The sequence below is a fragment of the Crocodylus siamensis genome, chromosome 8 (genome assembly GCF_052110815.1).
Source record: "Crocodylus siamensis isolate JL-2025a chromosome 8, ASM5211081v1, whole genome shotgun sequence".
Classification (NCBI taxonomy): Eukaryota; Metazoa; Chordata; order Crocodylia; family Crocodylidae; genus Crocodylus; species Crocodylus siamensis.
In genome coordinates this window covers 53154466-53179873 of record NC_143402.1, presented here as the reverse complement: position 1 = coordinate 53179873, position 25408 = coordinate 53154466, and the positions used below count along the sequence as shown (strand labels likewise).

The 25408-nt window shown below is 57.1% G+C and overlaps 1 protein-coding gene across 1 annotated transcript; it reads left to right on the top strand.

The window, feature by feature from the left end:
- Nucleotides 1-2571: 2571 nt before the first annotated feature.
- On the top strand, nucleotides 2572-23613 carry UBA1 (ubiquitin like modifier activating enzyme 1). Its single transcript, XM_090059547.1, has 26 exons — nucleotides 2572-2729; nucleotides 4942-5061; nucleotides 6159-6217; nucleotides 8221-8389; nucleotides 8857-8991; nucleotides 9451-9557; nucleotides 9652-9742; nucleotides 10124-10256; nucleotides 10752-10849; nucleotides 11277-11423; nucleotides 12097-12267; nucleotides 12807-12917; nucleotides 13025-13105; nucleotides 14197-14352; nucleotides 14805-14970; nucleotides 16049-16245; nucleotides 16500-16564; nucleotides 16871-17066; nucleotides 17425-17499; nucleotides 18321-18510; nucleotides 18835-18923; nucleotides 20348-20440; nucleotides 20540-20731; nucleotides 22028-22129; nucleotides 22493-22593; nucleotides 23109-23613. The coding sequence occupies exons 2-26, from the start codon at nucleotides 4942-4944 to the stop codon at nucleotides 23242-23244; spliced, it is 3180 nt and encodes a 1059-aa protein (XP_089915673.1). The 5' UTR covers nucleotides 2572-2729; the 3' UTR covers nucleotides 23245-23613.
- Nucleotides 23614-25408: the final 1795 nt, after the last annotated feature.

The following is a 25408-nucleotide window of genomic DNA, read 5'->3' as shown; positions in this document are numbered from 1 at the left end:
CTGATGCCTAGCTGGCTGTGTTTGTCGGGGTGCTAATCACCAGGAAGGGGGTTGGGGGCCCAGATGCCTTGCTTCTGTGGGAGTTGGGGGGGTGGGGAAGGGGTGTGGGGAGGGAGGTGGGAGCCTGGATGCCTGGGTTCCCTGGGAGGGGAGTGTGGTGTGTGTGTGGGGGTCAGAGTCAGGGAGGCTATGACCCTAGGGACCTGGGTTCCCCTGGAGGGGGTTAGAGTGGAGAAGGAGTTAGTCACCCCCCATTCTATAGAATCTAGCTGCTTTGGGCTCTACAGCAGTCCTTTATGTACCGTATTGTCCTATACAACATGTGCCCCCTCCCCCAGCAGGCAATATGGCTACTGCTTAGCTGTCTCTACTCCCTCTTCCCTTCCTCCCCACCCTTGCCAGGGGTTGGGACCTCACCTTGTATGCCATAGAGCAAGTGTTCCAGGAAATGCAGTGTCCAGGAAGAAGGGAACATCAGGAGACAGAGAATTCCTGCTCCAGTGCTGCTCTATGTTTGGCACCCTGCCTGTGCCTCCTAACCCACCCATTGCTCTGGTCTCTGTTCTATGGCCCAATTGCTGTTCTACTTCCTACTCCCTGTCCTATGCCCACTACCCCATCCACTGCTCTGCTTCCTGCCCTGCACCCCCTTCCCCTGAACACCTTGAACACCCTAGTTCCCCCAGGCAGTGCTTTTGTTGCCCCTGGGATCCAAAAAGCCCCTAGTCCCTTTGAGAGGGGTGTGGCTGGGGGTGGGAGGTTGGAGCTGGAAGCCCAGATGCTAGGGTTCTGAGGTGAAGTGTGACTGGGAGAGTGGGAACAGGGGATGCTGGTAACCTGGAGTGGTGCTAGAGGGGGCCCAGAAATGAGGTGGGAGCCTGGCCATCTGGGTCCCTTGGGAGGGGAGCAGGGGCTGGGTGGTGAGTTGTGGCAGGTGGCTGAGAGCCTGGATGAGATTACTGTAATCTACAGCTTTCCCAGAGACTGCCTGGGGCAGCAACTGCTTTGCTTTCTGCCCACTCTGTGCCCCACTGTTTGACTCTGGCACGTGGCTGGCAGTGATGCCTCAGAACTGGGGAGGCTTCCAGGCTTAGTGTGCAGGGTCCAAGCGGGGACCATGTGGTAGGTGAGGAGCTATGGTACTGCCCAGAGCAGGCTGGCACCTGGAGTGGGGGGCTTCCCCCTTCCCCTCCCTTTTTCTCCCCCAAAGGCAGGAGGCTTCACCCTGCAACAGGATGGCAGCCCTGGATGCAAGTGAGTGGGAGACACCCCCACCTTGGACTTGGGACCCAGAGAATCAGCAGCTGCACATGAAGAACCCATGTGTCCAGAAGATGCTGCACACTGGTGAAAGTCCCAAGTGTCAGGGAGGGGCTGCACATACAGTCAGGACCCAGGCAATCGGGTGGGACTGCATGCACATGTACGAGACCCATGCCAGGAACAAAGGCATCTGAGAGGGTCTACACACCCTCTGTCAGGTGGTGGAGCAGATGTGGGGTACTGGGGAGGCCTTGGGGTAGGAGTGTCTGGGCCTGGGCTATGCCCCAGAGATGACTGTATTTCTCCCCTGCTCCCAACCATGGATGTTCTACTTAGTCCTTCCCTCTGCCCTACCTGAGCTGGCTGTATCCCAGAGCCAGACAACCCCTCCCTGTGCCACAGATGGCTGCATCTCAGTGCCATTCAAAGGGGATGTTATATTTGGCTTTTTGGTTTCACCCCCCTCAGAGCTGGCTCCATTGGCTGACTCTCTCTCATGTTATACTCAACCTTTTTCCAGGGCTGGCTGAATTCACCCCATCCCAAAGCTGGCTGCATCCCAATGCCACTGGCAGCCCTGTCCATCAGGGTATTATACTGAACTGTCTGGGTTCTCCCACCCCAGAGCTGGCCGCATCTCAAAGCCAGGCAAACCCTGCAAGCCCTGTTCTACTCAGCTTTCCCAGTTGTCCCACCCCTGAGCTGGCTGCGTCGTTACCCCGGGTGACCCCCACCTCAGTTATATTCGGCCCTTCACCACCCATGAGCTGGCTGCATCTTGGTGCCATGGGACCCCTGCACACCCCTCCGCCGCCCCCAGCTAGCTGCAGCGGCTCCTTTCCCGCAAGCCTACACGTGCTTGGAAGGTGCGTAGTGGTGTCACGAGGCTCCGCCCCATCCTGCATTATTCACCGCGGCGGTGGGCGGAACCTACCTTCACCCGGCTCCTCCCCACGCGCTTCGCTTTACAGCCGGGTCCTGCTGCTACATAAAAGGGTGGGAGGCCTGGACGCTAAGAGGCCCCGCCCCTTGTAGCAACGCAACCCAATGGCGAGGTGCCTGGTGGGGCGGCGGACCAATGGGATGGCAAGTGGGCGGGGCGATCGGTATCGGGGGGGGGGAAAAAAAAAAATCTCAGCGCCATCCGGGTCTCCTATGTGACGCAGGGAAAGGGGTGGGCCCAGGGTCACTGCGAGGCGGGTCCGCTTCTAGCCCTGCCCCCTAGCGAGAGAATGGACCAATGGGAGGCGGGCGGCGGGTGCGGCAGACCATTGAGAGCGTGAGAGGAAGCTAGGTTGTGGCCAATGGACGAGTGGCGGGGGTTGGGGGGCGGGGCCGGTAGGCGCCGCGAGCTGGGGGTTTTGTTCCGGGCCCGGCGGACGCCGCCATCTTGTGCGGAGCGGAGCGGAGGGGAGCGGAGCGGCGAGAGCGGCACCGACCCGGCCGCACCGGCCCCAGCCTCATTGGTACTAGTTTCGGATCGGGCCCCCTGCTCCGGGTCACCCCAGTCCTAGATCGGGCCCCCATTCATCGGAGCTGGGATCGGGCCCTGCACCCCTCGCCCCGTGGCCGCCCCAGGATCAGAATCAGGCCGCTGGTCCCTAAGATCGCCTCCGCCCCCTAAGTACCAGGACCTTCCAGACCCAGGGTCAGGACCTTTCCCACCTTACCCAACACCGTGCACTGCCCCCCCCCACCCCTTACCGCCCGTCTCAGGATTGGGACCCACCAGACCTGGATCGGGGCCACCTCGCCAGCTTCGTGACCTCCTGACGGCTAAGATTGGGCCTCCTAGGATTAGGGCACCAACCCTGCCTTCCTCCTCGGCATGTGGGTCCCCAGGAACTTTCAGGATCAGGCCCGGCCTGCCCCTCCCTGTAACCTTTTCCTTTGGTATTTCTCCCAAACTCCTCAGGATCAGGCCCTTAATGATCTGAAACAGACCTGCGCCTCAGACCCTCCCCACAGGACTGCGTCTCTCTTCCTCCCCCATGTAATTTGGAAACAGGCCCCTCCACAGGATGCCCCCCATCCCAGGATTTGCCTTTTCCTTGAGTCTAGCTCCTTCCCCCCCATATGGACCCCAGGATCAGGCCCTGCCTGCTCCCCGGTAGCACAGAATGACCCCCCCCAAAGGACCCAGCCCCTCCCCATCTCATCTCTGGGCCTGTCCATGGGTCCCAAGACTCTTCCTAGGTTGGGGACCCCCTGACCTGAGTCAGCCCTACCCCTGCCTTGGCAGTCTGAAGGGGAATCTGGGAGGCAGCAGACTAGGAGCTATGGGACAAGACCTAGTTCTATAGGTTCACAGGGCAGCTGGGATTCAAGCTGCCAGGATACTCTGGGAGGAGAGTGGGAGCTGGGGGTAAGAGCAGGAGGGGCTGGGAGCTGAATGCCTGGGTTCTCCCCCAGCTGAGGAAGAGAGCAGGGTTTGGTGTGGTCCTGACTTGAGGTGGGAGAGGCCTGGAGTCTTGGATGCTTGGTTTCTAGTCTCTGCCTAGAAAAAGCCTGGGGGCCAGGGTGGCACCCCAGACACCTGGGTTCTATCCATGTTCCTGTCACTACCCTCCCTAGTCCCTCAGGAGGTTCTCTGAATCCATGGCCCCAGCTGCTCCCCACCGCCCCAGGTGACTGGGGAGTTGGGGCCTGTGGGCACTGTCCCTTTCCTAAATACCAAGTAGAACCCAGGCATCTACGTTTCTAGTTTGCCGCTGTAGTCCAGTTTTGGAAGTAAGTGTAAACTGATGAGTCAGAACCCAGGTGTCCAGGCGCCAAGTTTCCCCCAGCACTCACTGTGGTCTCAGAACCCAGGAGTCTGGGCTCCCGGCCCCCTTCCAGAATGGCCAGCAAACCCAGGCATCTGGGCTATCCCCCCTGATACCAGGTTTTCTTCATGTGCAGATAGTCGCCCCCTGGGGAAATGCTGTTGTTACTCCCTGCCTGCACCTTGGGCTCCCCCTGCTCCCCCTGGGTCCTTCCTGCCCCTACCAGGCCCCAAATGAAGTGGGTTCTAGGTAGGGAACAGCAGTGCCAGCCTCCAAAAATCCACACTCCTCTGTGGGTGTGACCATAGAGAGTGGCAGGTGGCCACAAATGAGACCTGTTTCCTGTGCTGGGTTTGGCCATCCCAGGATAAGCCCCACCCTTCCTTGGGTGTGGCTTTACTCTCCTGGATAAGCCCTGCCCCCTGCAGTGGTTGTGGCTGCATTATCTGGGGATAAGCTCCACCCCTCAGTGGGTGTCTACCAGTGCTAGCCCAGTGGGTTGTAGAGGTCCATCTGGTTTAGGGCAAAACCTGGTACTGGGGTGCACTCTGCTGGTGGGTGACAGCAAGGAAGGCTGGGTCCCCAGATGCCTGGGTTCTCTGGGAGAAAAGGGAGCTGTGGTGGTGGGGTGGACTCCAGATGCCTGGGTTGTCTAGATTTGATGGGCCCTGGGCCCCACCCTGGTACCTGCCTAGGGGCAAGCTACTTTGGCCTCATCCCCTGGGACTGGGCTGAGTCACTAGCCCTGACTCACAGGGGTGGGGACTGGACAGGACATACCTACCTCTGGGTAAAGCTTGGTGGAGGAGCCAGCCACACACAGTACAGTTGGGGGAGAGTCAGGGAGTTGGGAGAGGCAACAGCTGTATTCATCCCCTATCCCTGCCCCCTCTCTCCCTCCTCCCCCCCCCAGATGTCCAGCTCGCCGCTGTCCAAGAAGCGCCGTGTGTCTGGGTCCGAGCCGAAGACGGGCAGCACTTGCGCCCCCGGCACTGACGCCCGCAGCCCCCCGTGCCCCCCTGCGCCCCCTAACGTGAGTATGACCCCCCCCACGTGCCCTGCAGTATGAGTGTGGTTCTGTTCCTGCCCCTCCTTATGCCCTCAATGTCAATGCAGCTCCCATGAACTCCCCCCCACCTCTCAATGTGAGTACAACCCCGCCCCCCCTAGCTCCTCCAAATCTCCTTGGTGTGAGTATTGTCCAGCCCTCACACACGACCCCCCCCTTACACCCTACAGCTCCACCCCCCTAGACCTCTACATGCCTCCCCTAATATGAGTACAGGCCCCCCACAAACCCTCTGCAAGGTTCTCCCACATCCCCCAACATTAGCACAGCCTTCCCAGCCCCCCCACCCTTCCTATGCCACCCACCCACCTGGTATCCTCTCCCTGCCCCCCCACATCCCCCAACATGATTACAGATTTCCAAAACCCCTTAATATGAATAGGGTTCCTCCAGACCCCCCATGCCTCCTGTGTTTGTATGGTCCCCGCTTCCCACCCAGTACCCAGCCCCCTGGAATTTAGGCATGGCCCCAGGGGATCCCCAGAAGTGCCCACAGCCTTCCATAGCCTGTCCCTCCCCGTGCCTAGGACTGGCATCTACATCTTCCCTAGTACGACCCTGTCCCCCAAAGCTCTGCCACCCCCACATGCCTGCAGCAGAGCCTTGTTCCCCAAAAAGCCATCAGCATGGCTCTGCACCCCCACAGTTCTGTCCCTTTCAACAGCTCCCTCACAGCCTCCCCAAGTACAGTCAGGCCCCACACAGCTTTGTTATTCCCCAGAGCCCCCAGCAGAGCCCTGCCCCCCACAATCCCCCAGCACAGCCCTGCATCCCAAAGCTTTGCCATCCCCATAACACCTCAGCATGCCATGTCCCACAGCTGCTGCCCACAGCTTTGTGCCCCCTCCACAGCTCCTATCACCCCCTTAGTCCTCCCCCACCAAGCCCCTTACCTTTGGGATTTATGCCAGTAGGCCCCAATGTCCTTTCCCCATGATTTCTGATATCTGCCTCTGCACATGTGCCCTGCCCCCCCCCATGTTCTTGCCACCTGCCATGTGTCCCCCTCTACTGCCCAGATCTTGGCCCCCAGCTAAGTACCCCCTTCTGTCCTCCCCCAGGGAATGGCCAGGAATGGGAGCGATGCGGATATCGACGAGGGCCTTTACTCCAGGCAGCTGTGAGTGCCTGATGCAACCAGCTCTTTGGTGGGGTGGGACGGGGAGGGGAGAGCCCAATGCAACAGCACATAGGAAGGCCTGCAATGTAGCCAGCTCTGGGGTGGGTTACAGCTGAGTATGATGTTGTCAAGAGAGGGCTCAGATGCAGCCAGCTGTGGTCCAGGAGGCAGCTGAGTATAATGGTGTGTAGGGAGGTCTGGGATGTGGCTAGCTCTGTGGTAGGGCAGCAAAAGAATAGCTGAGTATAACACAGCACATGGGGAGCTGAGATGCAGCCAGCTCTGGGGTAGAATGCCAGGGGAACTGCTGTGTATGACACCACCTGGGCATAGCTCTGCAGCCAGCTCTGGAGTAGAGCACAGGGAAAATGGCTGAGAATAATGCCACACAGGGAGGGCCAAGATGCAGCCAGCACTGGGGTGGAACAGTCCAGACCGCAGCCATACAGAACATCTTCCAGGAAAGATGCCCTGTTTTAGCCACGTTACACTGCAAAGGGAAGGGCTTGGAGCAGCAGCCAGCTCTGGGGTGCAGCAGTGGGGGATGGCTGAGTATAACACTCTAGTGGGAGGGGTGCAATGCAGCCAGATCTGGAGTGGAACAGCAGGAGAGAAGATGAGTACAACAGCATGGGGCAGGGTGGGAGGTTGAGATGTAGCTAGGTGAGTGGAACAGCCACGTATAATACAGTGTGGGGAGGGTTGGGATGCACCTAGATTTGGGGCTGGGATAGTGGAACATGGTCAAGTAGATATCCCTAGGAGGGTGAATTTGTTGCTACAATGTGGCCAGCTATGGGGTGGAACAGCAGGGCATGACTGAATGTAATGCTGTGCTGGGGAAGGTTGAGATGCAGCCAGCTCTGGTGTGGAGCAGCCTAGAGCACAGCTGCATATAACAGTCCTCAGGAAACAGACCCCAAAGCAGCAACCTTGGGCAGAGTGGCTGTGAAACAGCTGGGGAAGGCCTGCTGTGCCTTGAGAGAGGCTGCGGAAGGCTTTCTGGGCCTTGAGACCCAGCCAGCTCTGGCATGGGACATCAGGGAAAAAGCCCAGTGTAATACGCCATGAGGAAGCCTGAAATGTGGCCAGCTCTGGGGAGGGGTAGTTCTGGGATGGCTGAATGTAACACAGCTCAGGGAGGGCTGAGATGATCCTAGTTTTTGTGAGGGAACTGGGGACCAGCTGAGTATAATGCCGGACAAAAAAGCCCATGATGCAGCCAGCTGTGGGTGGAGCAGCTGAGTATAATACTGCATGGGGCCGAGATGCACCCAGCTCTGAGGTGGAGTAGCATAGCATAATGCCACATGGGGAGAGCTGAGATGCAGCCAGCTCTGTGGGGGAAGCAGTGGGCACTACCTGAGTATATTGCCACACAGGGAAACCTAAGATATGGCCAGCTTTAGAGTGGAACAGCCCACCATAACTCCGTGTGGGGAGGGCTGAGTTGTGCCCAGCTCTCAGGCAGAGTTGGTGTGGCTGAGTATAACACTGCATAAGTAAACATAAGATGCACCTAGTTCTGTGGTGGAATTTCCTAGTATAACACTGAGTGGGGAAGGGTTGAGATGCAGTTAGCTGGAGGGGAGGGAGCAGTGGAGACTGGCCAAGTATAATGCCACATGAGGAAACCTTAGGCATAGCCATTTTGGGGTGGAATGGCCCAATAGAATGCTGCATGGGTAGGGCTAACATGCATCCAGTTCTGGAGTCAAACAACCCAGTACAACTCTGCTTGGAGGAGTATGGAGCTATACCAAGCTCTAGGGCAGAGCTAGCCTGGCCAAGCATAGCACTCTGCAAGTAAGCCTGAGATGCAGCTAGCTCTGGGGTGGAGTGGCCCTGTAGAACACTGCCTGGGGTGGACTGAGATGCACCCAGCTCTGGGGTGGAACAGCCCAGTCTAACACTGCCTGGGGAGTGTCCAAGGTACATCCAGCTCTGGGGCAGAGCAGCCCTGGCCATGTATAATGGCATCCCCTCCCTCCCAAAATACACAGGTATGTGCTGGGCCATGAGGCCATGCGACGGATGCAAGGTGCAGCTGTGCTGGTTTCCGGGCTCCGTGGCCTGGGACTAGAAGTAGCCAAGAACCTGGTGCTGGGTGGGGTCAAGGCTGTGACCCTGCATGACCCTGAGCCTGCCCAATGGGCTGACCTCTCTGCGCAGGTAGGGCCCACCCCCCATGCAGGTGAGAGAGACCCTGGGCTTTGTGGGGTGGGGGGTGCCAGTTGCCTGGCTTGTTTGTTTGTGTTTCTGGTTGTATGCATGTGTCCCCTAGATTCCTGGGTTCTGGTGTGTCCTGTGTCTGTGTGCATGTGTCCTAGATTCCATGGGTGTGTGTGCCTTGGATGCCTAGGTTATATGCGCATATGCACATGCGTGCATGTCTGTGTGTGTGCATATTTGTGTGTCCTGGATGCCTGTGTTCCATGTGTGTGTCCTACCAACCCATGTTACCCCCCTTGTCTGTTACTCCCACCTCTGTAGTGCGTCCAGCTCTGGGACAGGGCCATTGGGGGAGTGATGAAACAGAACACCACCCAGACAGTTGCCCTGAGCCCCACAATCCTGCCTCGGGGCTGCCCCCCCACCCTTGCTCCAGTCCCCTGACTCTTGCCTTCCCTCTCTGCAAGTTCTACCTGCATGAGGAAGATGTGGGGCGGAACCGGGCAGAGGTGTCACTGCCGCGTCTGGCCGAGCTCAACTCCTACGTGACCGTCAGTGCCAATATGGAGCCCCTCACTGAGGACCTACTGGCCGCCTTCCAGGTGCGCTTGTGTGCCAGGGTTCTTGGAGGGTAGTGGGGGGGTTGCAGGGGGGGTTGGGAGCCTGGACACTTGAGTTCCTCGGGAGAGGAGAGGGGGGTGTTAGAGCAGGGATGGCTGGGAGGTCGGACACCTGGGTTCTCGGGGGGTGGGGAGACTAGAAGCCTCTGCTCTCTGGGAGAGGGGTGAGTCTGGGAATCCAGATCCCAGGTTACCGTGGTGACTGGCAGCCCAGACACCTGGGTTCTCTCTCAGCTGTGGGAAAAGAGTGGGGACTGGAGAGTTAGAGTGAGGGCAGCTGGGGGCCCTGATGCTAGGGTTCTTGGGAAGGGGAGCCTTTGGAGTTATATCAGTGGAGATCAGGAACTAGGATGCCTAGGTTCTCTCCCACTCTTGGAAGGCAGTGGCAGCTGGGAACTGTGATGGGGTCTCACATTTCCTGGATGCCTGGGTTCTTGGCAGATAGTGGTCCTGACCAATTCCCCCCTGGAGGAGCAGCTGTGGGTGGGTGACTTCTGCCATACCCGGGGCATTAAGCTTGTGGTGGCTGACATCCGGGGACTCTTTGGGTGAGTACAGCCCCCCCCCCATCCCTGCCATGGGACCCAGGCATTAGGACTGGCCTCCTCATTCCCCCACTCCCCCCCCTCCCTTTCTCCACAGACAGCTTTTCTGTGACTTTGGGGATGAGATGATCGTGACAGACACCAATGGCGAACAGCCTCTGAGCACCATGGTCTCTATGGTGACCAAGGTACTGAGTGCCAGGGTTCTTAGGGGCAGGGAGTGGGAGCCTGGATTGCATGCCTGTGTTTGGGGATTGGAGTGTGGGCTGGTAGGTGAGAGCAAGGGAAGCTGGAAGCCCAGATGCCTGGGTTCTCTTCTGGCTCTTAAGGTGAGGGGTTAGGGGCCCAGATGCTTGGAGTTTCTCCTTCTCTTGGGGTGGAGACCTATATGCCCGGGTTGTGTCCTGGGTGTGGGGATGGGGGCCCAGACGCCTGGTTCTTCTCCTATTTCTCAGGGTGGGAGCCCAGATGCCTAGGTTCCCTCCTAGCCTCTTAATGTGTGGGCAGGGGCCCAGATTCCTGGGTCTCAATGCTAGCATCACCCTCCCCTCCCCCCCCCATTCCCCCAGGGCTGCCCTGGGGAGGTAACATGCCTGGACGAGGCTCGCCATGGGTTTGAGAGTGGGGACTTCGTCACCTTCACTGAGGTGGAGGGCATGGAGGAGCTCAACCACTGCCCCCCAATGGAGATCCAGGTCCTTGGTGAGCTGGGAGCAGGGTCAAGGGCAGGAAGTGGGACGTGTGGGGTATGGGGGTAGGGATTGGGACAAAGTGTGTTGTGGAAGTGAGTTTTGAGACTGGAAATGAGATGCAGAGGTGGAGCTTGGAACAGGAAGTAGGCTGCAGGGCTGGGGCTTAAAAGAGAAAGTGGGAGCGGGGGTAAGGCCTGGGCAGGAAGTAGGATATATAGATGTCAGACCTAAGGCAGGAAGTGGGATGCAGGGTGTGTATAGGGGCGGGGCCTGGGAAAGAAAGTGGGGTATAGGGGTACAGCTTTGGGTTGGGGGCACCTCCGGCTTGTCCAGGAGCTTGTCTCATGTCCAGGGGCATCCTGGGGGGCTTGGTGGGGGAATCCCTGGGCATTGGGGCCTGGGTTCCATTGGGGGTGGGAGGTTGTCCATTATTGGCAGCCCTGGTGTGGGATAGGGGGTGGTCTCTGTAGCTTGCCCCTGCCCTGATTCTACCCCCACCCCCTAGGTCCTTACACTTTCAGTATCGGGGACACGAGCGGATTTGGGGACTACGTGCGTGGTGGCATTGTCGCTCAGGTCAAGATGCCCAAGAAGATCAGCTTTGTGAGTGGTGGGCTGGGGGGGGCATAACTGCCCCAGGAGGGGAGATTGCTGCCCTGAGGGGAGCCAGGGATGAGATTACTGGCCCAGAGAATGGGAGGAAAGAATTATTGCCTTGTGGGCAGAGAGTAATGCTCCCAGGGGTTGGGATTTTCTGCTCTGGGAAGGGGGAGGGGTGAATTACTGCCCCAGAGAATGGAGGCAGGCCTAGGAGTTTTCTCTGCCCTGGGGGTGGGGCCAAGGAGGCCCTCAGGTCGAGGACCTGTCTCAAGGGCACAGCTAAGGAGCCCTGGGGCGGGGGCAGAAGGTGTTTGGGGGTAGAGTTAAAGATTCCGGGGTACAGGTGGGTGGGGCCCTGGCATTGGGGCAGGACTAAAGGTATGGGTGGGGCCCTGGAACCTAACCCCACCCCCTTTGGCTGCGCCCATAGAAGCGGCTGAGGGAGTCACTGGCAATGCCTGAGTTTGTGGTTACTGACTTTGGGAAATGGGACCGCCCAGCCCAGCTGCACCTTGGCTTCCAGGCACTGCATGGCTTCCAGCAGTGCCACTCCCGCCTGCCCCGCCCCCGCAGCCAGGTAGGGCGGGCTTACCATTGGGTGCAGGGTTATGAGAGGAGAGCTTGGGATGTGGGCAGGTGCAGCTGGAGGCAGGGCTTGAGAGAGAGGAGCCAAGGTACTAGGGAAGAGGTGGGGCTTGGAGAAATGGTTGTCAGGCAAGAAATGGAGTTTAGAGAGTGGGCAGGGCTAACAGGGAAGGGGCATGGCCCAGGGTACTTAGCGGGTACTAATGAAGATGAGGCCTGGGGCAGGAGCTGGGGCTACTACAAAATGGGGCAGGGCTTAGGCTAGAGACATGTCTATCAGCAGTGGGGTGGGGCTTAATGTGGGGTGGGTTTATTGGAGAGGGGGTGGAGATTTGGGGCAGGGGTGGGTCTTGGGATAGGGGCAGGGCTGTCTGCAAAGGGGTAGGGCTTGGGGTTGGGTGTTGGATATCAAAGGAGGAGTGGGGCTTACAGGGGCAGCACCACAGATGGGGAGCTTGGCTGTGGGGGTGGTCATAGGGCCAGTCGGGTGGGGTTTGAAGCAGGGCGTGAGGCCTCAGCCATATGGCAAGGCATTGGCGGGGCCTGTGGCTAAGGGCGTGAGGCCTCAGCGTTAAGACGGAGGAGGTTGGGCACTGGTGGGAGGCAGAGCATGGGCCACAGAGGGCAGGACTGACCTCTGGGACCCTCCCAATCCCCGCTTGTAGGAGGATGCAGCTGAGGTGCTGAGGCTGGCGCAGGAACTGCTGGAGGCGCAGGCAGGGCCGCGCCCAGAGCTGGATGAGGGGCTGATTCGGGAGCTGGCCTGCCAGGCTGCTGGGCACCTGGCCCCCCTGGCTGCCTTTATTGGGGGGCTGGCTGCCCAGGAGGTCATGAAGGTACCACCATCACTTGGGTCTCTTCTGTATGGGGGGGTAGAACACACTGATGCCTCGGTTCCACCCTGGGTGGTGTGGAGTACCCAAACACATTCCACTGTGGCTGGAAAGGGGGCACCTGAACACCTGGGTTTCATCCTGAGCTGAGGGCAGAGATGGGGGACTGGACCTGGCTGTCAACCTGGGCTGGGGGCCCCGATACCTAGCTTTTACCTCCATTGCAGGTAGGGGAGAGGGTCAGGTTAGCAGGACACATGGGATCAACTCTGGCTTTTGGCAAGAGAAGGGCAGGAGACTTGGACAGCTGAGTTCCAGCCCAGTGCCATGAACAAAACTGGATGCTGGATTCCCAGCCCAGCACTTGGAAGGGAGAGGGTCTGGACAACTAAGTTCTCTGGAAGGGGAGTGGGATCTGGGGGCTGAGAATGGGGGGGCTAGGTGTGTGGGGATTTGGGCAGACAGTGAATTGTGGGGGGAAAGAGAAAGTGGGGTTGGAGCCTGGACTCTAGGGCTCCCTGCTAATGTTCCCTCTCCCCTAGGCCTGCTCGGGGAAGTTTATGCCCATCACACAGTGGCTCTACTTTGATGCATTGGAGTGTCTGCCTGAGGAGGGCAAGGAGGAGCAGCTCACCGAGGAGCAGTGCCGCCCTGTGAGTGTGGGTCAGGTGTGAGGGGCATCATGGATGGATTGCGGGGCTGCGGATTGGGAGTGAGGAGCTCCACAGGGCAGGTGCTGATGGGTGTTCACCTCCCCCAGAGGAACTGCCGCTACGATGGGCAGATTGCTGTGTTTGGGGCTAACCTGCAAGAGAAACTGGGCCGGCAAAAGTATTTTGTGGTGAGTGACAGCTGCTGAGCCTGCCCTCTCCCCCACTGAAATGAGTCTCTTGCCCCAACCCCGCTAATATGTATGCAGCTCCTTCCCTAGTGTGCATGGGACAAAGTAGAAGGCAAGGTCTGGTCTTTGTTACAGAGGACATCACTGATAACATACCAATTGATTCTTTAGGATCAATAAAAGAAAAACGGGGAAAGGAGTGGGGGTTATAGATTTGTAACAAGTGTACTGAGCGGGGATCACCGAGCAGAGCATACTGCACAGCACCTACTGGTCCTCAAATGAGTGTAAGGAGTCAGTGGACACTGCCCAGCGAAACTTTCCAGCGATGTAAATGGACAAAGGACAGGAAAACAGCCCTGCAGTCCCTTGGGGTCCTCCCGATCAGAGCCACTGCCTTGATCAGATAGATAACAAGCTTAAGCAGGAGGAGATTGACCAGTAGGTCCCAGGACCCTGGTGGGGCTGTGGGTGGGGAGTGCAAAAATGAAAATCTGAGGGGAGAAGCACAGCCAGGACCTCAGCAGGAGGTTCTGCAGGAGGCAGTGAAGGGGCTGCAGCTTGGTGCACTCCAGGTAGATGTGCACCAGGGTCTCCCTTTGCTCACAGAAGGGGCAGGTATCTGTGGTGTGAGCCAGATACATACCCCTGGCAATGGCTCCGTGGAGGAGTTGCCACCTGAGGTCCCCAGTGGCTGCCAAATGAAGGTGGAACATGCTTGTCCACCTGAGACTGGGAATAGAACAGGAAGTGATGTGGGGCCTGGCAACAGGGGAGATGGGGGTGGGGAATTATAGCAGGATAGGAAGTGGGGCTAGAGATTGAGGTAGGACAGAAAATGAGGAGTAAGTCTTGGGGTGAGGCCTGGGAACAGGACAGGGAATGGGTGGGTGGGTCCGTGGAGCCAGTAGGGGCCATGCCTGGAACTAGGCAGAAAGTAAATGGAGAGACTTGGTTGCAGATAGCAAGTGGGGGCAGGGCCTTGGAGCCTGACTGGAAGCCCTGGGAACAGGACTGGAAGCAGGGGTGGGGTAGGGCTTGCCTTGGCCCTGCCCCACTGAGGTGGCCCCTCCCTTCCCTCTGTGTGGCAGGTGGGGGCTGGGGCCATTGGCTGCGAGCTGCTCAAGAACTTTGCGGTGCTGGGGCTGGGCTGCGGTGCAGGTGGTGGCATCACTGTCACCGACATGGACACCATTGAGAAGTCCAACCTCAACCGCCAGTTCCTCTTCCGACCCTGGGATGTCTCGGTGAGCTGGGAGTGGGAACTGGGCACCAGTGGCAGGTGGGGGTGTGGTCTGGGAGTAGGCTATGAAGTTGGGGCAGAGTCTAGGAGCTGAACAGGAAGTGATGGGGTAGAGCATTGGGTAAGAAGTGACTGAAGGAGAGGGTTAGCCTGGGGGGGTGGGGAAAGGGCCTGTAAACAAGAAATCGGATGAGCCTGGGAGGGTGGGAGGGGAGGGGTCAAGGGTGGACTTTTTCCCACTTAGTGGGTGCCCCCAGTCTTTCAGGCAGAGCAATTTGAGCACCTATTGCAGGCACCTGGGTTCTCTCTGGTGTCATTTCCAAAGGCTGAATGACTGGGTTCTTGCTGGGGGGGAGGGATGCAGGCTGAGATTCTGGACTCCTTGGTTCTTTGGGAAGGAAGTGGGGTGGGAGCCCAGACTCCTTAGTTTCATTTGGCCTGTCCTGCACCCTGCAGAAAATGAAGTCAGAGACAGCAGCAGCAGCTGTGCGAGAGATGAACCCACAGCTACACATCACGAGCCAGCAGGAGCGCGTGGGACCTGACACAGAGCGCGTCTACGATGATGACTTCTTTGAGGCACTGGATGGGGTTGCCAACGCCCTTGACAATGTCGATGCCCGTGCGTGTCCTGTGTTTCTCCCATTTCTTTCCCACTCCCCCACCCCAAGCAGGCCTCAGCCCAGCCTCTGATGCGTTATACTCAGCCATTCCTCAGCTGTCCCATCCCAGAGCTGGGTGTCTTGGTTATTATACCTGACCATTTCCTAGGTGCTCTTTCCCAGAGCTGGTTGTATCCCATATAGCACTATAGTCAGCTGTGCCCCACCCCAAAAGTAACCGCATTCTGTGCAGTATTATACTTGGCCGTTACACCTCAGAACTAACTGCAGCTTGTGTGTTACATTCAGCTGCCCACCTCAGAGCTGGCTGAATTCCATATAGTGTTATACTTAGCTGTTTTCTAGCACCTACCCCAGAAGTAGCTGCATTCTGCAGACTTAATACTCAGCTCTCTCACCCCAGAACTGTGGCTGAATCTCAGGTAGCATTATATTCAACTGTATTGCCCCCTCCGCCCCACATTCTACCCCAGACCTGGTTTCATCTTGTACAGTGTTACATTCAGAGATGCTTTACCCCAGAGCTGGCTGCATCACTTGCACTGTTATGCTTGACCATGCCCCACTGTAAAACTAGCAGTATTCTCTACAGTGTTATACTCAGCTCTGCTGCACCTCAGAACTTGCTGCCTCCTGTGCAGCACTATACTTTGTATCCCATATAGCTACACTCAGCTGCACATAACTCCAGAAGCAGCCACATCTCATGCAGTGTTATGCTTACATGTGCCCACCCCTGAACTAGCTGCAACTTGTGGAGTCTCAGTCATGTCTCACCCTAGAACTAGTCGCATCCTGTGCAGTGTTACACTCAGCTGTGTTGCACCCCAAAGTTAGCTGCATTCTGTCCAGTATCAAACATATTTAGCTGCCTCACCTCAGAACTAATTGCATCCCATATGGCATGTTAACTTGCCCCACCCCAAAGTTAACACTCCAGGATGCAGTTATGCTTAACTGTGCCCCACCCCAGAACTAGCCACATCCTCTGCAGCATTATACAGCCATCCCACAGCAGACCTAACTACATCTTGTGCAGCATTATACTCAGCTGCCTCTCCCCCCCCATCCCTGCAGGCATGTACATGGATCGGCGCTGTGTGTACTACCGGAAGCCACTGCTGGAGTCAGGCACGCTGGGTACCAAGGGAAATGTGCAGGTGGTGATCCCCTTTCTCACAGAGTCCTACAGCTCCAGCCAGGACCCACCTGAGAAGTCCATCCCCATCTGCACCCTCAAAAACTTCCCTAACGCCATTGAGCACACACTGCAGGTGCCCTGGGGGATGTCTGGGTTCTCTGGGAGGGGAGGGGCTGGAAGCCTGGACACCTGGGTTCTACTTCAGTCTAGGGAGGGGAGTGGGGTCTAGTGGGTGGGAACAAGAAGGCTTGGGAATCTGGATGACTGGGTTTTCTGGTTTGGGAGTAGGGGATGAGAACCCAGATGCCTGGGTTCTTTGCCTGCCGGGGGGGGAGGGGGAGACTGAACTCCTAGGTCCTGTAGTAACCCTGCCATGTGTCCCTGCAGTGGGCGCGTGATGAGTTTGAAGGTCTTTTCAAGCAGCCAGCAGAGAATGTCAACCAGTATATTACGTGAGTGGGGGCAGTTGTGGGAACGGGGTGGCTTGGCAGATGGCAGGGATTGTGCACTCTTGTGCTGGAGTGCTTGGAGACGGGGCCTGGCTCCTGGTAAGCAGTGGTGTCTCTGGGGCTTGGTTACAGGTGGGGTGGGGTGGGTGTAGCTGGGGATGGGGGTAGGGTTTGGGTACAGTTGAGGGCAGGGCTTGGCTGCATGTGAGGGTGGGGCTTTGGTGCAGGTGAGGGTGGGCTGGGCCAGGTCAAGAGCTTGGGTCCAGCCAGGCTGGGGGCAGGTCCCGGCTAACAGGCAGGTCCCAACAGAGACCCCAAGTTCCTGGAGCGGACACTGCGGCTGCCGGGTACGCAGCCCCTGGAAGTGCTGGAGGCCGTGCACCGCAGCCTGGTGAGCGAGCGCCCGCGTTCCTGGGCAGACTGTGTGGCCTGGGCCTGCCACCACTGGCATGCACAGTACCGCAATGGCATCCGCCAGCTGCTGCACAACTTCCCGCCCAACCAGGTGAGAGCCTTGGCTTGCCCTGTTAGGACCTAGCCCTATACCCAGTACAGCTGCTGCAGGACTTCCCACCCAGACAGATGAGCCCTGCCCCTGTCCCTTTAGGTCCTAGCTCCATCCCCTACTGTATAGCCCTGCCTATGAGAACATCTAGTACAATAAAGTCCACCTGCTCTGTATTTGCATGGTCTTACCCCCTGGACACGGGCCACTCCCCAAGCATGGGCAATGCTGTCATGGCATTTACCTGCTGTTATACAAACCACACTACCCCACTCCCCCAGGGCACACGGAAGTACTACAGCAGGGGGGAGGGGGTGGGACCATCAGGTTTAACCCTTCCCTGCCCTGAACATTGCAGAAGACCAACTCGGGGACACTGTTCTGGTCAGGACCCAAGCGTTGTCCCCACCCCCTCACCTTCGACGTGGACAATGTGAGTGTCCTAGAGATACTTGGGGGCACTGATGGTACTAGTGGGACACCAGGAATACTGGGGGTGGGACTGGGGTGCACTGGGGATACTGGAAGGGCATTGGGAGGGTATTGATGAGGCACTGAGGATTCTGGGTAGGCACGTACTGAGGGAGATGTAAGGGGTGTTTGGGGTGGGGCAGGTCACTGGGGATCCTGGCTGGTCTGTAGAGGTTCAGAGGGGTGTTGAAATGCCCTGGGCTGCTGAAGGCCTGGGTCCTGGGGCGGGGGGGGTGGATGTAGGGGTTCAGGGAGTCTACAAGGAGTGTTGGGGGGAGGTCCCTGGGGGGTGTGGGCTGTCCTGGAATCTGTTGGGGAGTCCTGGGGGATCCATAGGGTGCTGAGCATCTGTGGAGCAGTCTTTGGGGCTCTGTGGGAAGTGTTGGGGGTCTGTGGAGGGCCCTGGGGTTCTGTGTGGGTTGATGGGAGAGCCTGTGTTTGGACTGCCCTGGGGTTCATGAGTAGGTGAGGATCTTGGGGGGGGGTATGTTGGGCAGGGGAGGCTGGTGCTGGGGGCTTGTGGGAGGGCCCAAGGGTTTGTAGGGGTCCCTGAAGGGTGCTAGGAGGTCTGTGTGGAGTGATGTGGCACATACCAGGCAAACTGTGGGGGGGAGGGTCTGTAGTGGCCTGGGGTTGGTTATTGGTTCTGTGTGGGGTGCTCTGGGTCATAGAGGGTCTGCAGGAGGTACCAGGGGGTGTGGGGGGAGGAGGTGGTGCTGGTGGTCCATGGGGATGTCTGCCTCCCCCAGTGACACCCCCCCCCACCTTTCCCTCCTGCTGCAGCTGCTGCACCTGTCCTACGTGGTGGCAGCAGCCAACCTGCTGGCACAGAGCTATGGGCTGACTGGGTCACAGGACATGGGGGCTGTGGCCACACTATTGCGCCAGGTGCAAGTGCCCGACTTCACCCCCAAGGCCGGTGTCCGTATTCATGTCTCTGACCAGGAGCTGCAGAGTGCCAGCCCTGCCCTTGGTACTGCCCAACAGGGGGCTGTGGCAGGAGGGTATGGAGTGTGTGTGGGGGGGGGGGGGTGGCAAGAGGCAAGGGCAGGAAGATTGGGGGTAGGGGAAGAGGAGGGCTGGGGCAGGAGTGTAGGTGGGGTTACGGGGCAGAGGCTGGGACCAAAGCATGGGTCTGGGGATCTGGGGCAGGAGTGAAGGAGTAGGGATGGCTGGGGCAGGAGCAGAGGGGTACAGCAGGGGTCTGGGGACAGTACCAGAGGGTGTGGGATAGGAGGAAGGGTATAGAGTGGGTTGGAGAGCAGGTAGACCCCACTTACTCCTTCCCTGGTCCCAGATGACAGCCGGCTGGAGGAACTGAAGGCAGCACTGCCTAGCCCTGAGGAGCTGCAAGGCTTCCGCATGTTCCCCATTGACTTTGAGAAGGTGGGTGCCCCCAGAGCCAGCCAGAAGCCAACCTCCCCCTCCATTCCACTTGGCCATTCCCTTGTGCTAGTAAACTGCATCCCAGCCCTCGCAGGGCAACGCTGTACTCAGCTGTCCCCCAGCCATTCCATCTGAGAGCTGGCTGCTTTCTCGTGTCTGAGGATACCTCCCACCACTGTGTGGTGTTTTACTCAGCTGTTCCACTCCACTTCAGACCTAGCCTCTGCCCCACCCCAGAGCTAGTTACATCCCTGTGCCAGCTGCAGCCCCCCACATGGCATTTTACTCAGCTGTTCCTTAGCTGCCCCAACCCTAGAGCTGGCTGCATGTCAGCCCTTGTCATGTGGGGATGTATTCCAGGTGTTCCCTCTGACCCGCCCCAGATCTGGTTGCATCCTTGTGTGAGCTGCATCCTTCTCTTGGGGCATTATATTTGGGCCATCTCTAGCTGCTCCACCTCAGAGCTGGCCGTGCCTCAGCCCTCCCTAGGGAGCATTATGCTTAGCCATTCCATAGCCACCCCACTCCAGAGTTGGCTGCATCTTGGCCATCATGGTTCAGTGTTATATTCAGCTGTTTCCCAGCTGCCTCACCTCAGAGCTGGGTGCATCTCGGCCCTCCCCCATCCAGTGTTAGAGTCAGCTGTTCCCCAGTTGTTACATCCCAGAGCTGGCCAGATCTCAGTCCTCCCCATGCAGCCTTATACTTATCTGTTACACATGAGAGCTGGCTGCATCTCGGCTTGCTTGAGTTGAACATTACATTCAGCCATTACTCGGGTACCTCACCGCAGAGCTAGCTGCATAGAATTGTAAAAAACGAGGGCTGGAACAGACCTCAAGAGGTCATCTAGTCCAAACCCCTGCTCTCAAAGCAGGACCATCCCCAATTATCTCAGCCCAGCTGAGGCTTTGTCTAGTCAAGCCTTAAAAACCTTCAAGGATGGAGACTCCACAACCTTTCTGGGAAGTTCCAGTTCCATTATTTTACTGTTCCACAATTTTACCACCCTCCTGGTGAGAGTTTTTCCTGGTATCTAACCTAAATTTTCCTTGCTGAAACTTGAAACTATTGCTCCTTGTTCTGTCATCTGCCATCACTGAGAACAGTCTAGCTCCATCATCCTTGAAACACCCCTTCCCCCCAGGTAGTTGAAGGCTACTATTAAATTCCCCCTCAGTCTTCTCTGACTGAGACTAAATAATCCCAGTTCCCTCAGCCTCTTCTTAAGAGTTGTATGCCCCAGCTCCCTAGAGGACATCTTAGCCCTCTTGTAGCGTTATACTCTACTACCCCACCCCAGAGCTGGCCGCATCTCAACCCTCCTAGTTCAACATTACACTTAACTGTTCTCTGGTGCTCTGCCCCAGAGCTGACTGCATTCTGGCTGCCCCTCTCTGACCCCCTCCTCTGCCTTCTCTTAGGACGATGACACCAACTTCCACATGGATTTCATCGTGGCTGCATCCAACTTGCGGGCCGAGAACTACGACATCCCCCCGGCCGACCGGCACAAGGTGAGGTTGGAGCCATAGGAGGGGGGTAGTATTAGGGTGGAAGGTAGAGGGCAGTTTCCAAGCACTGACCCCCTTCCCTTCCCACCTCCCTTGCCCCAGAGCAAGCTGATTGCAGGGAAGATCATTCCAGCTATTGCCACAACAACAGCAGCTGTGGTGGGGCTGGCATGCCTGGAGCTGTACAAGGTGGTACAGGGGCATCGCCTCCTGGCCTCCTACAAGAATGGCTTCCTCAACCTGGCCCTTCCCTTCGTTGGCTTCTCTGAGCCCGTTGCCTGCCCCCGCAACAAGGTAAGTATCTCCCCGCAGAGCGTGGGTGCATTTTGGGCCATCTCTGGGATGTATTATACTCAGTTGTTCCAGCCCAGAACTAGGTGCATCTTGGCCCTCTCTGGGACATGTTATATTTGGCTGTTCCTTAATTGGGTTGTTATACACCAGAGCTGGGCACATCTCAGCTGTCTGATGCATTATATTTGGCTGTTCCACCCCAGAGCTGGGTGCATTTCAACCCTTTTTGGATGTGTTGCGCTCATTTGTTCCCCAGCTGTTAACCGTAGCAGAGCTGGGTGCATATCAGTCCTCTTTGTCACATGGTATACTTAGCTGTCCTCGGCTGTTCCACCCCAAAAGCTGGCTGTATATTGGCCCTCCCTAGGCAGTGTTATACTCAGACATTTCCTGGCTGTTACACCATAAAAATGGCTGCATCTTGGCTCTCTCTTTGATGTGTTGTCCCCGGAGCTGGCTGCATCTCAGCACAGCTTCCCGACCTCATCCCTTGCTATCACCTGCCCACAGTCAGGAGCCTGCCTCCTTCCAGGCCCCCGTGACTCTACAGCCCAGCCAGCCCCACTCTCTTTTCTCCTCCTCTCTCCATTCCAGGCTGGTGGGGGCCTGTCCAGGTACAGCGTTACCTGGTAATACCATGGAGGCAGGCTGGAAGGCCAGAGGCCTGGCTGGGGAGGGGTTGGTTCTGACTAGGTTGGGGAAGGGAGGGGCTGGCTGGACTGTGACAGGAGAGGGGCAAATTGGATTGGCAGGGGGAGGCCTGGCTGGGGAGAGGATTTTTATCTGGGCTGTGGGTGGGTGTTACAACCAGGGATGGAGGCAGCGGTCTGGTTGAGTCGGGGGATTTCAGCCAAGCCATGGTCTGGGTGTATGGGAGGGGTCCCAGCTGGGTTGTGGTGGGGTCTTGCTGGGTTGAGAGTCACAGCTGGGTCACAGGGAGCCCAGGCCAGGCCGCACCGTTGGTGAAGGTGTCCATGTGTTGGGGGGGTCATGGCAAAGCCATTGAGAGGGCATCTCGGCCAGGTACAAGTGGGTCTGGCTGATGTGTGTGGGGGTCCCCAGCCTGGTTTGGGGGGAGGGGGTGGAGGTCTAGTAGAGGTGGGAGATCTTGCCTAGGCCATTAGGGGTCTGTCTGGGTTGCAGGGCTCCGGGTCAGGTGTTGGGTGTGTCTGGCCAAGACGGGAGTCCTGGCTTTGTCCTGGAGATTCTGATTAAGCGGGTGGGTGGGTCACGGCTGGGCTGTGTGGGGGTCCCAGCTGTCCCCTGACACTTCCCCCCCGCTGCTTCCCCTCCCAGTACTATGATGTGGAGTGGACACTGTGGGACCGGTTTGAGGTGCAGGGGGTGCAACCTAATGGCGAGGAGATGACTCTGCGGCAGTTCCTCAACTACTTCAAGGTTTGCTGTGGTGCAGGAAGCAGGGGGGTGTGGGATGTGGATTGCATTGCAGGGACCTGGGAGCCCAGACACCTGGGTTCTCTGGGAGGGGAGGGATGTCAGGAGATGGAGGGGACTGGGAGCCTGGATGTCTAGGTTTTCTGGGAAGGGAGTTGCGGGCTGGGGAATGAGAGCAGGGGGAATTTGGGAGGGAGCCTGGATGCCTGGGCCCTCTTCCCAGGTCTGGGAAGGCAGTGGGGCTTGGGACAGTGGGTAGTGGCTTGGGTATAAGTGGGGTTTCAGCCTGCCCAGGATGGCAGCGGTTGAAGCCAGGTCTAGGGGGGCCATGGCTGACCCTCTTTACCCCCCACTTGCTGCCCCCAGACAGAGCACAGGCTGGAGATTACGATGCTGTCGCAGGGTGTCTCCATGCTCTACTCCTTCTTCATGCCAGCTGCCAAGCTACGGGAGCGCCAGGACCAGTCGTCAGTTCGGGGGGGGGGCCCATTTCCCTTGGGGGAGGGGCTGATGTGGGGGAGGGGCTCTCCTTGGGGGCTTGGGAGTGTCCCTCTTTCCCAATTGTGATTCCCCAGGGCTAGTCAGGTAGGGACACCCCTGTGGCCCTAGGGAGCTGGCATGTCTTGAGCTGGGGGTCCCCAGGGGTGTGGGACCCAGGTGGGGGACAGGGCCAGGTGGGTTTGCCCAGGGGGTGGAGTCACATAGAGACTGAGGGTCAGGGTCAGGTGAAGGTGGTGGGTGGGCTCATCGGTCAGGTCATGTGGAGGTCCCTCTAAGGGCACGGTCAGGTGAAGGTGGGGTGGGGGTTGCTGGGCAGGCAGGGCCAGATGAGGCTCTTTGGTGGGGAGGGCTAGGCAGAGGTTGTGGGTAGGGTCAAGTGGAGTTTCCCCTAGGGGGTGGGAACAAGTGTAGTGGGGTGTCCCCGAGGGCCAGAGCTAGGGGTTCCTGGCTGGGCACTGACCTGGTCCCACCCCCTCTGCAGAATGACGGAGATCGTGGCCAAGGTGTCTAAGAAGCGGGTGGGCCGCCATGTCAAGGCCCTCGTCTTCGAGCTCTGCTGCAACGACGAGAACGACTGTGACATTGAAGTCCCCTATGTGCGTTATACTATTCGCTAGGGTGGGGCTGAGCCCCCTGGCCCCACCTCCTCCCTGGGACCCCATTGCATTGTGTTCTCGTTTTGTGAGGGGGTGGGGCCTTGTGTGGCCCTGCCCTCTGCCCTGTCCCCGCCAACATGGTGATGTCATATTCTCCAGGCGCCTTAACCTCCCCTTCATCACCATTTAGTCGTGTTGTGTCTTGGCTCTGCCCCCCTCTCCAGCAGGGGAGGGGCTGCTGTTGTTCCTGGGGGCCCAGGGGTGTGCCACTCCCACCCCTCTTATCTCCTTCACAGAGCCCCTCCCACACCCCTGGGGCACAGGCTGGGTAGGGGACGTAGTTCGGAACTGTTACTGGGAGTTAACGAATAAATAGACGTTTGCAAACGGCGCCTGCGCCCTTCCCCCACCGCCTGGTCTGTTTTGGGGGGCACTTGGCAAAGGGTGTGTTGGTGCAACCAAGGTTGCCACTGCTGAGGGGGCTCCAAGATGGCTACCACTCCAAGATGGGAGCTGCTGAGGAAGAACAGGTTCCGAGATGGCCACTACTGAGAAAGAAGGAGCTCCATGGTGGCTGCTGCTGAGGGTTTCAGGCTCCAAGATGGCTCCAAGAGAAGTGAAAAAAGTTCCAGCATGGTCATTCCTGAGGGGAAAGGGGATCCAAGTTGGCTACTGGGCAATGCTGGGGTGGTGGAGCATGATGACCACCAGCTTACTTCAGTTTCTGTCTGCACGAGGTGCCTCACAAGCTTGGGAACCCTGAAAAAGAAGCAGTTTGGGTTAATCTGAAGATGACATTTTTAGACCTGGGGGAGGGGTAAGAACCCCTTTTTAGTGGGATCTTAGGTGTTTTACGGTATTTGAGGGCTATTTGGTGTATTTTATGAGCATTTGAGCATTTTTCAGGGTACTTCTAGGTTTTTTTAAGTTGTTTTTGCTTGTTTGGGTTTTCTTGGGGCGATATGAAGCTTTTTTAAAGGATATTTTGGAGTCATTTGGGCTTTTAAGGGTATTTTGGAGTATAGCATTTTTATGGTATTTGGGTGTTAGATGTTTTTGGTTGTTTTGTGTTTTTCCAGGGTACTTTGTTATTTGGGGGGTTTTAAAGGGCCTTTTTCAGGTTATTTTGGGGCTTTTCAGGGTATCTTGAGTTTACAGCTTCATGGTTTCCAGGGTGTTTTTAAAAGTAGTTTAGGGTTTTCTGGGCTGTTTTGGAGTCATTTCAGGGGGTTTTAAGGGTGTCTTGGAGTTGTTTGGTGGGGGTTTAATGGTGCCTTTTGATGTATTTTATGTGGGATGAAGGTATTTTTTGGGTTGTGTTTCAGAGTTTGCACACAGCCCCATGCATGTGTTACATTTAACTGATTAATTGCATCTTAAGTTGTGACCCAGCTACATGTTCAACCACTAAATGGCTTTGATAAACCAAGCAGTAAGCTACACAGTTATTACACATTTTTTGTGGAATAACATTGTAGCTTGTCTTAATCACACAGTAACTTGAAGGTGTGGTCAGGTGCTCCCCTGTGGCTGGGAACCTCAACTGAGGGGCTTCCAACCACAGGGGTGCACCACCCACTTGCCAGCTCTGCAGCTTACCAGGCTCTCAGTGACAGTGGTGTTCCCAGCACTGCCCCTGCCATGAGCTGTATCAGCTGCAGGGCTTATGGAGGAGAAAACTCTCCCACCCTTGCAAGCCTTGATCCCAGACTGCTCCTGCACTGGCAGTAAAACACAGTAGGATCTAACACATGACCCCAGAATCATGGAGGCACGAGTATGGATCACACATTAAATCCCATTGTACTGTGTGTGCACATACACGGATTTTTCTTTTTTTCTTTTCTTTGAAGTTGTTTCATTGAAAAATAGGTCTTTTTTATTTGATTTTTATTGAGTTTTGCAAGTTTTCTGGGTTTGGGGACATTCAGGTTTCACATTTTGAGAGGGGTTTTGTTTTTCTGGGTTTTAATGAACGTTTAGGTTTTTTAGATTGCATTACTTTAGTAACTAATTCATAATTTGTTTAGATGCCAGTTATGCAGTTATACATACAGTTTAGGCATTGATTACTTTTATACGTATAATTTGGGCATTGTTGATTATCTGATTTAGGATTGTTGATTACTATTTTTATTTATTAAGTTTTAATGGAAACAGTAAGCAAATTGAAAGTATTAATGGT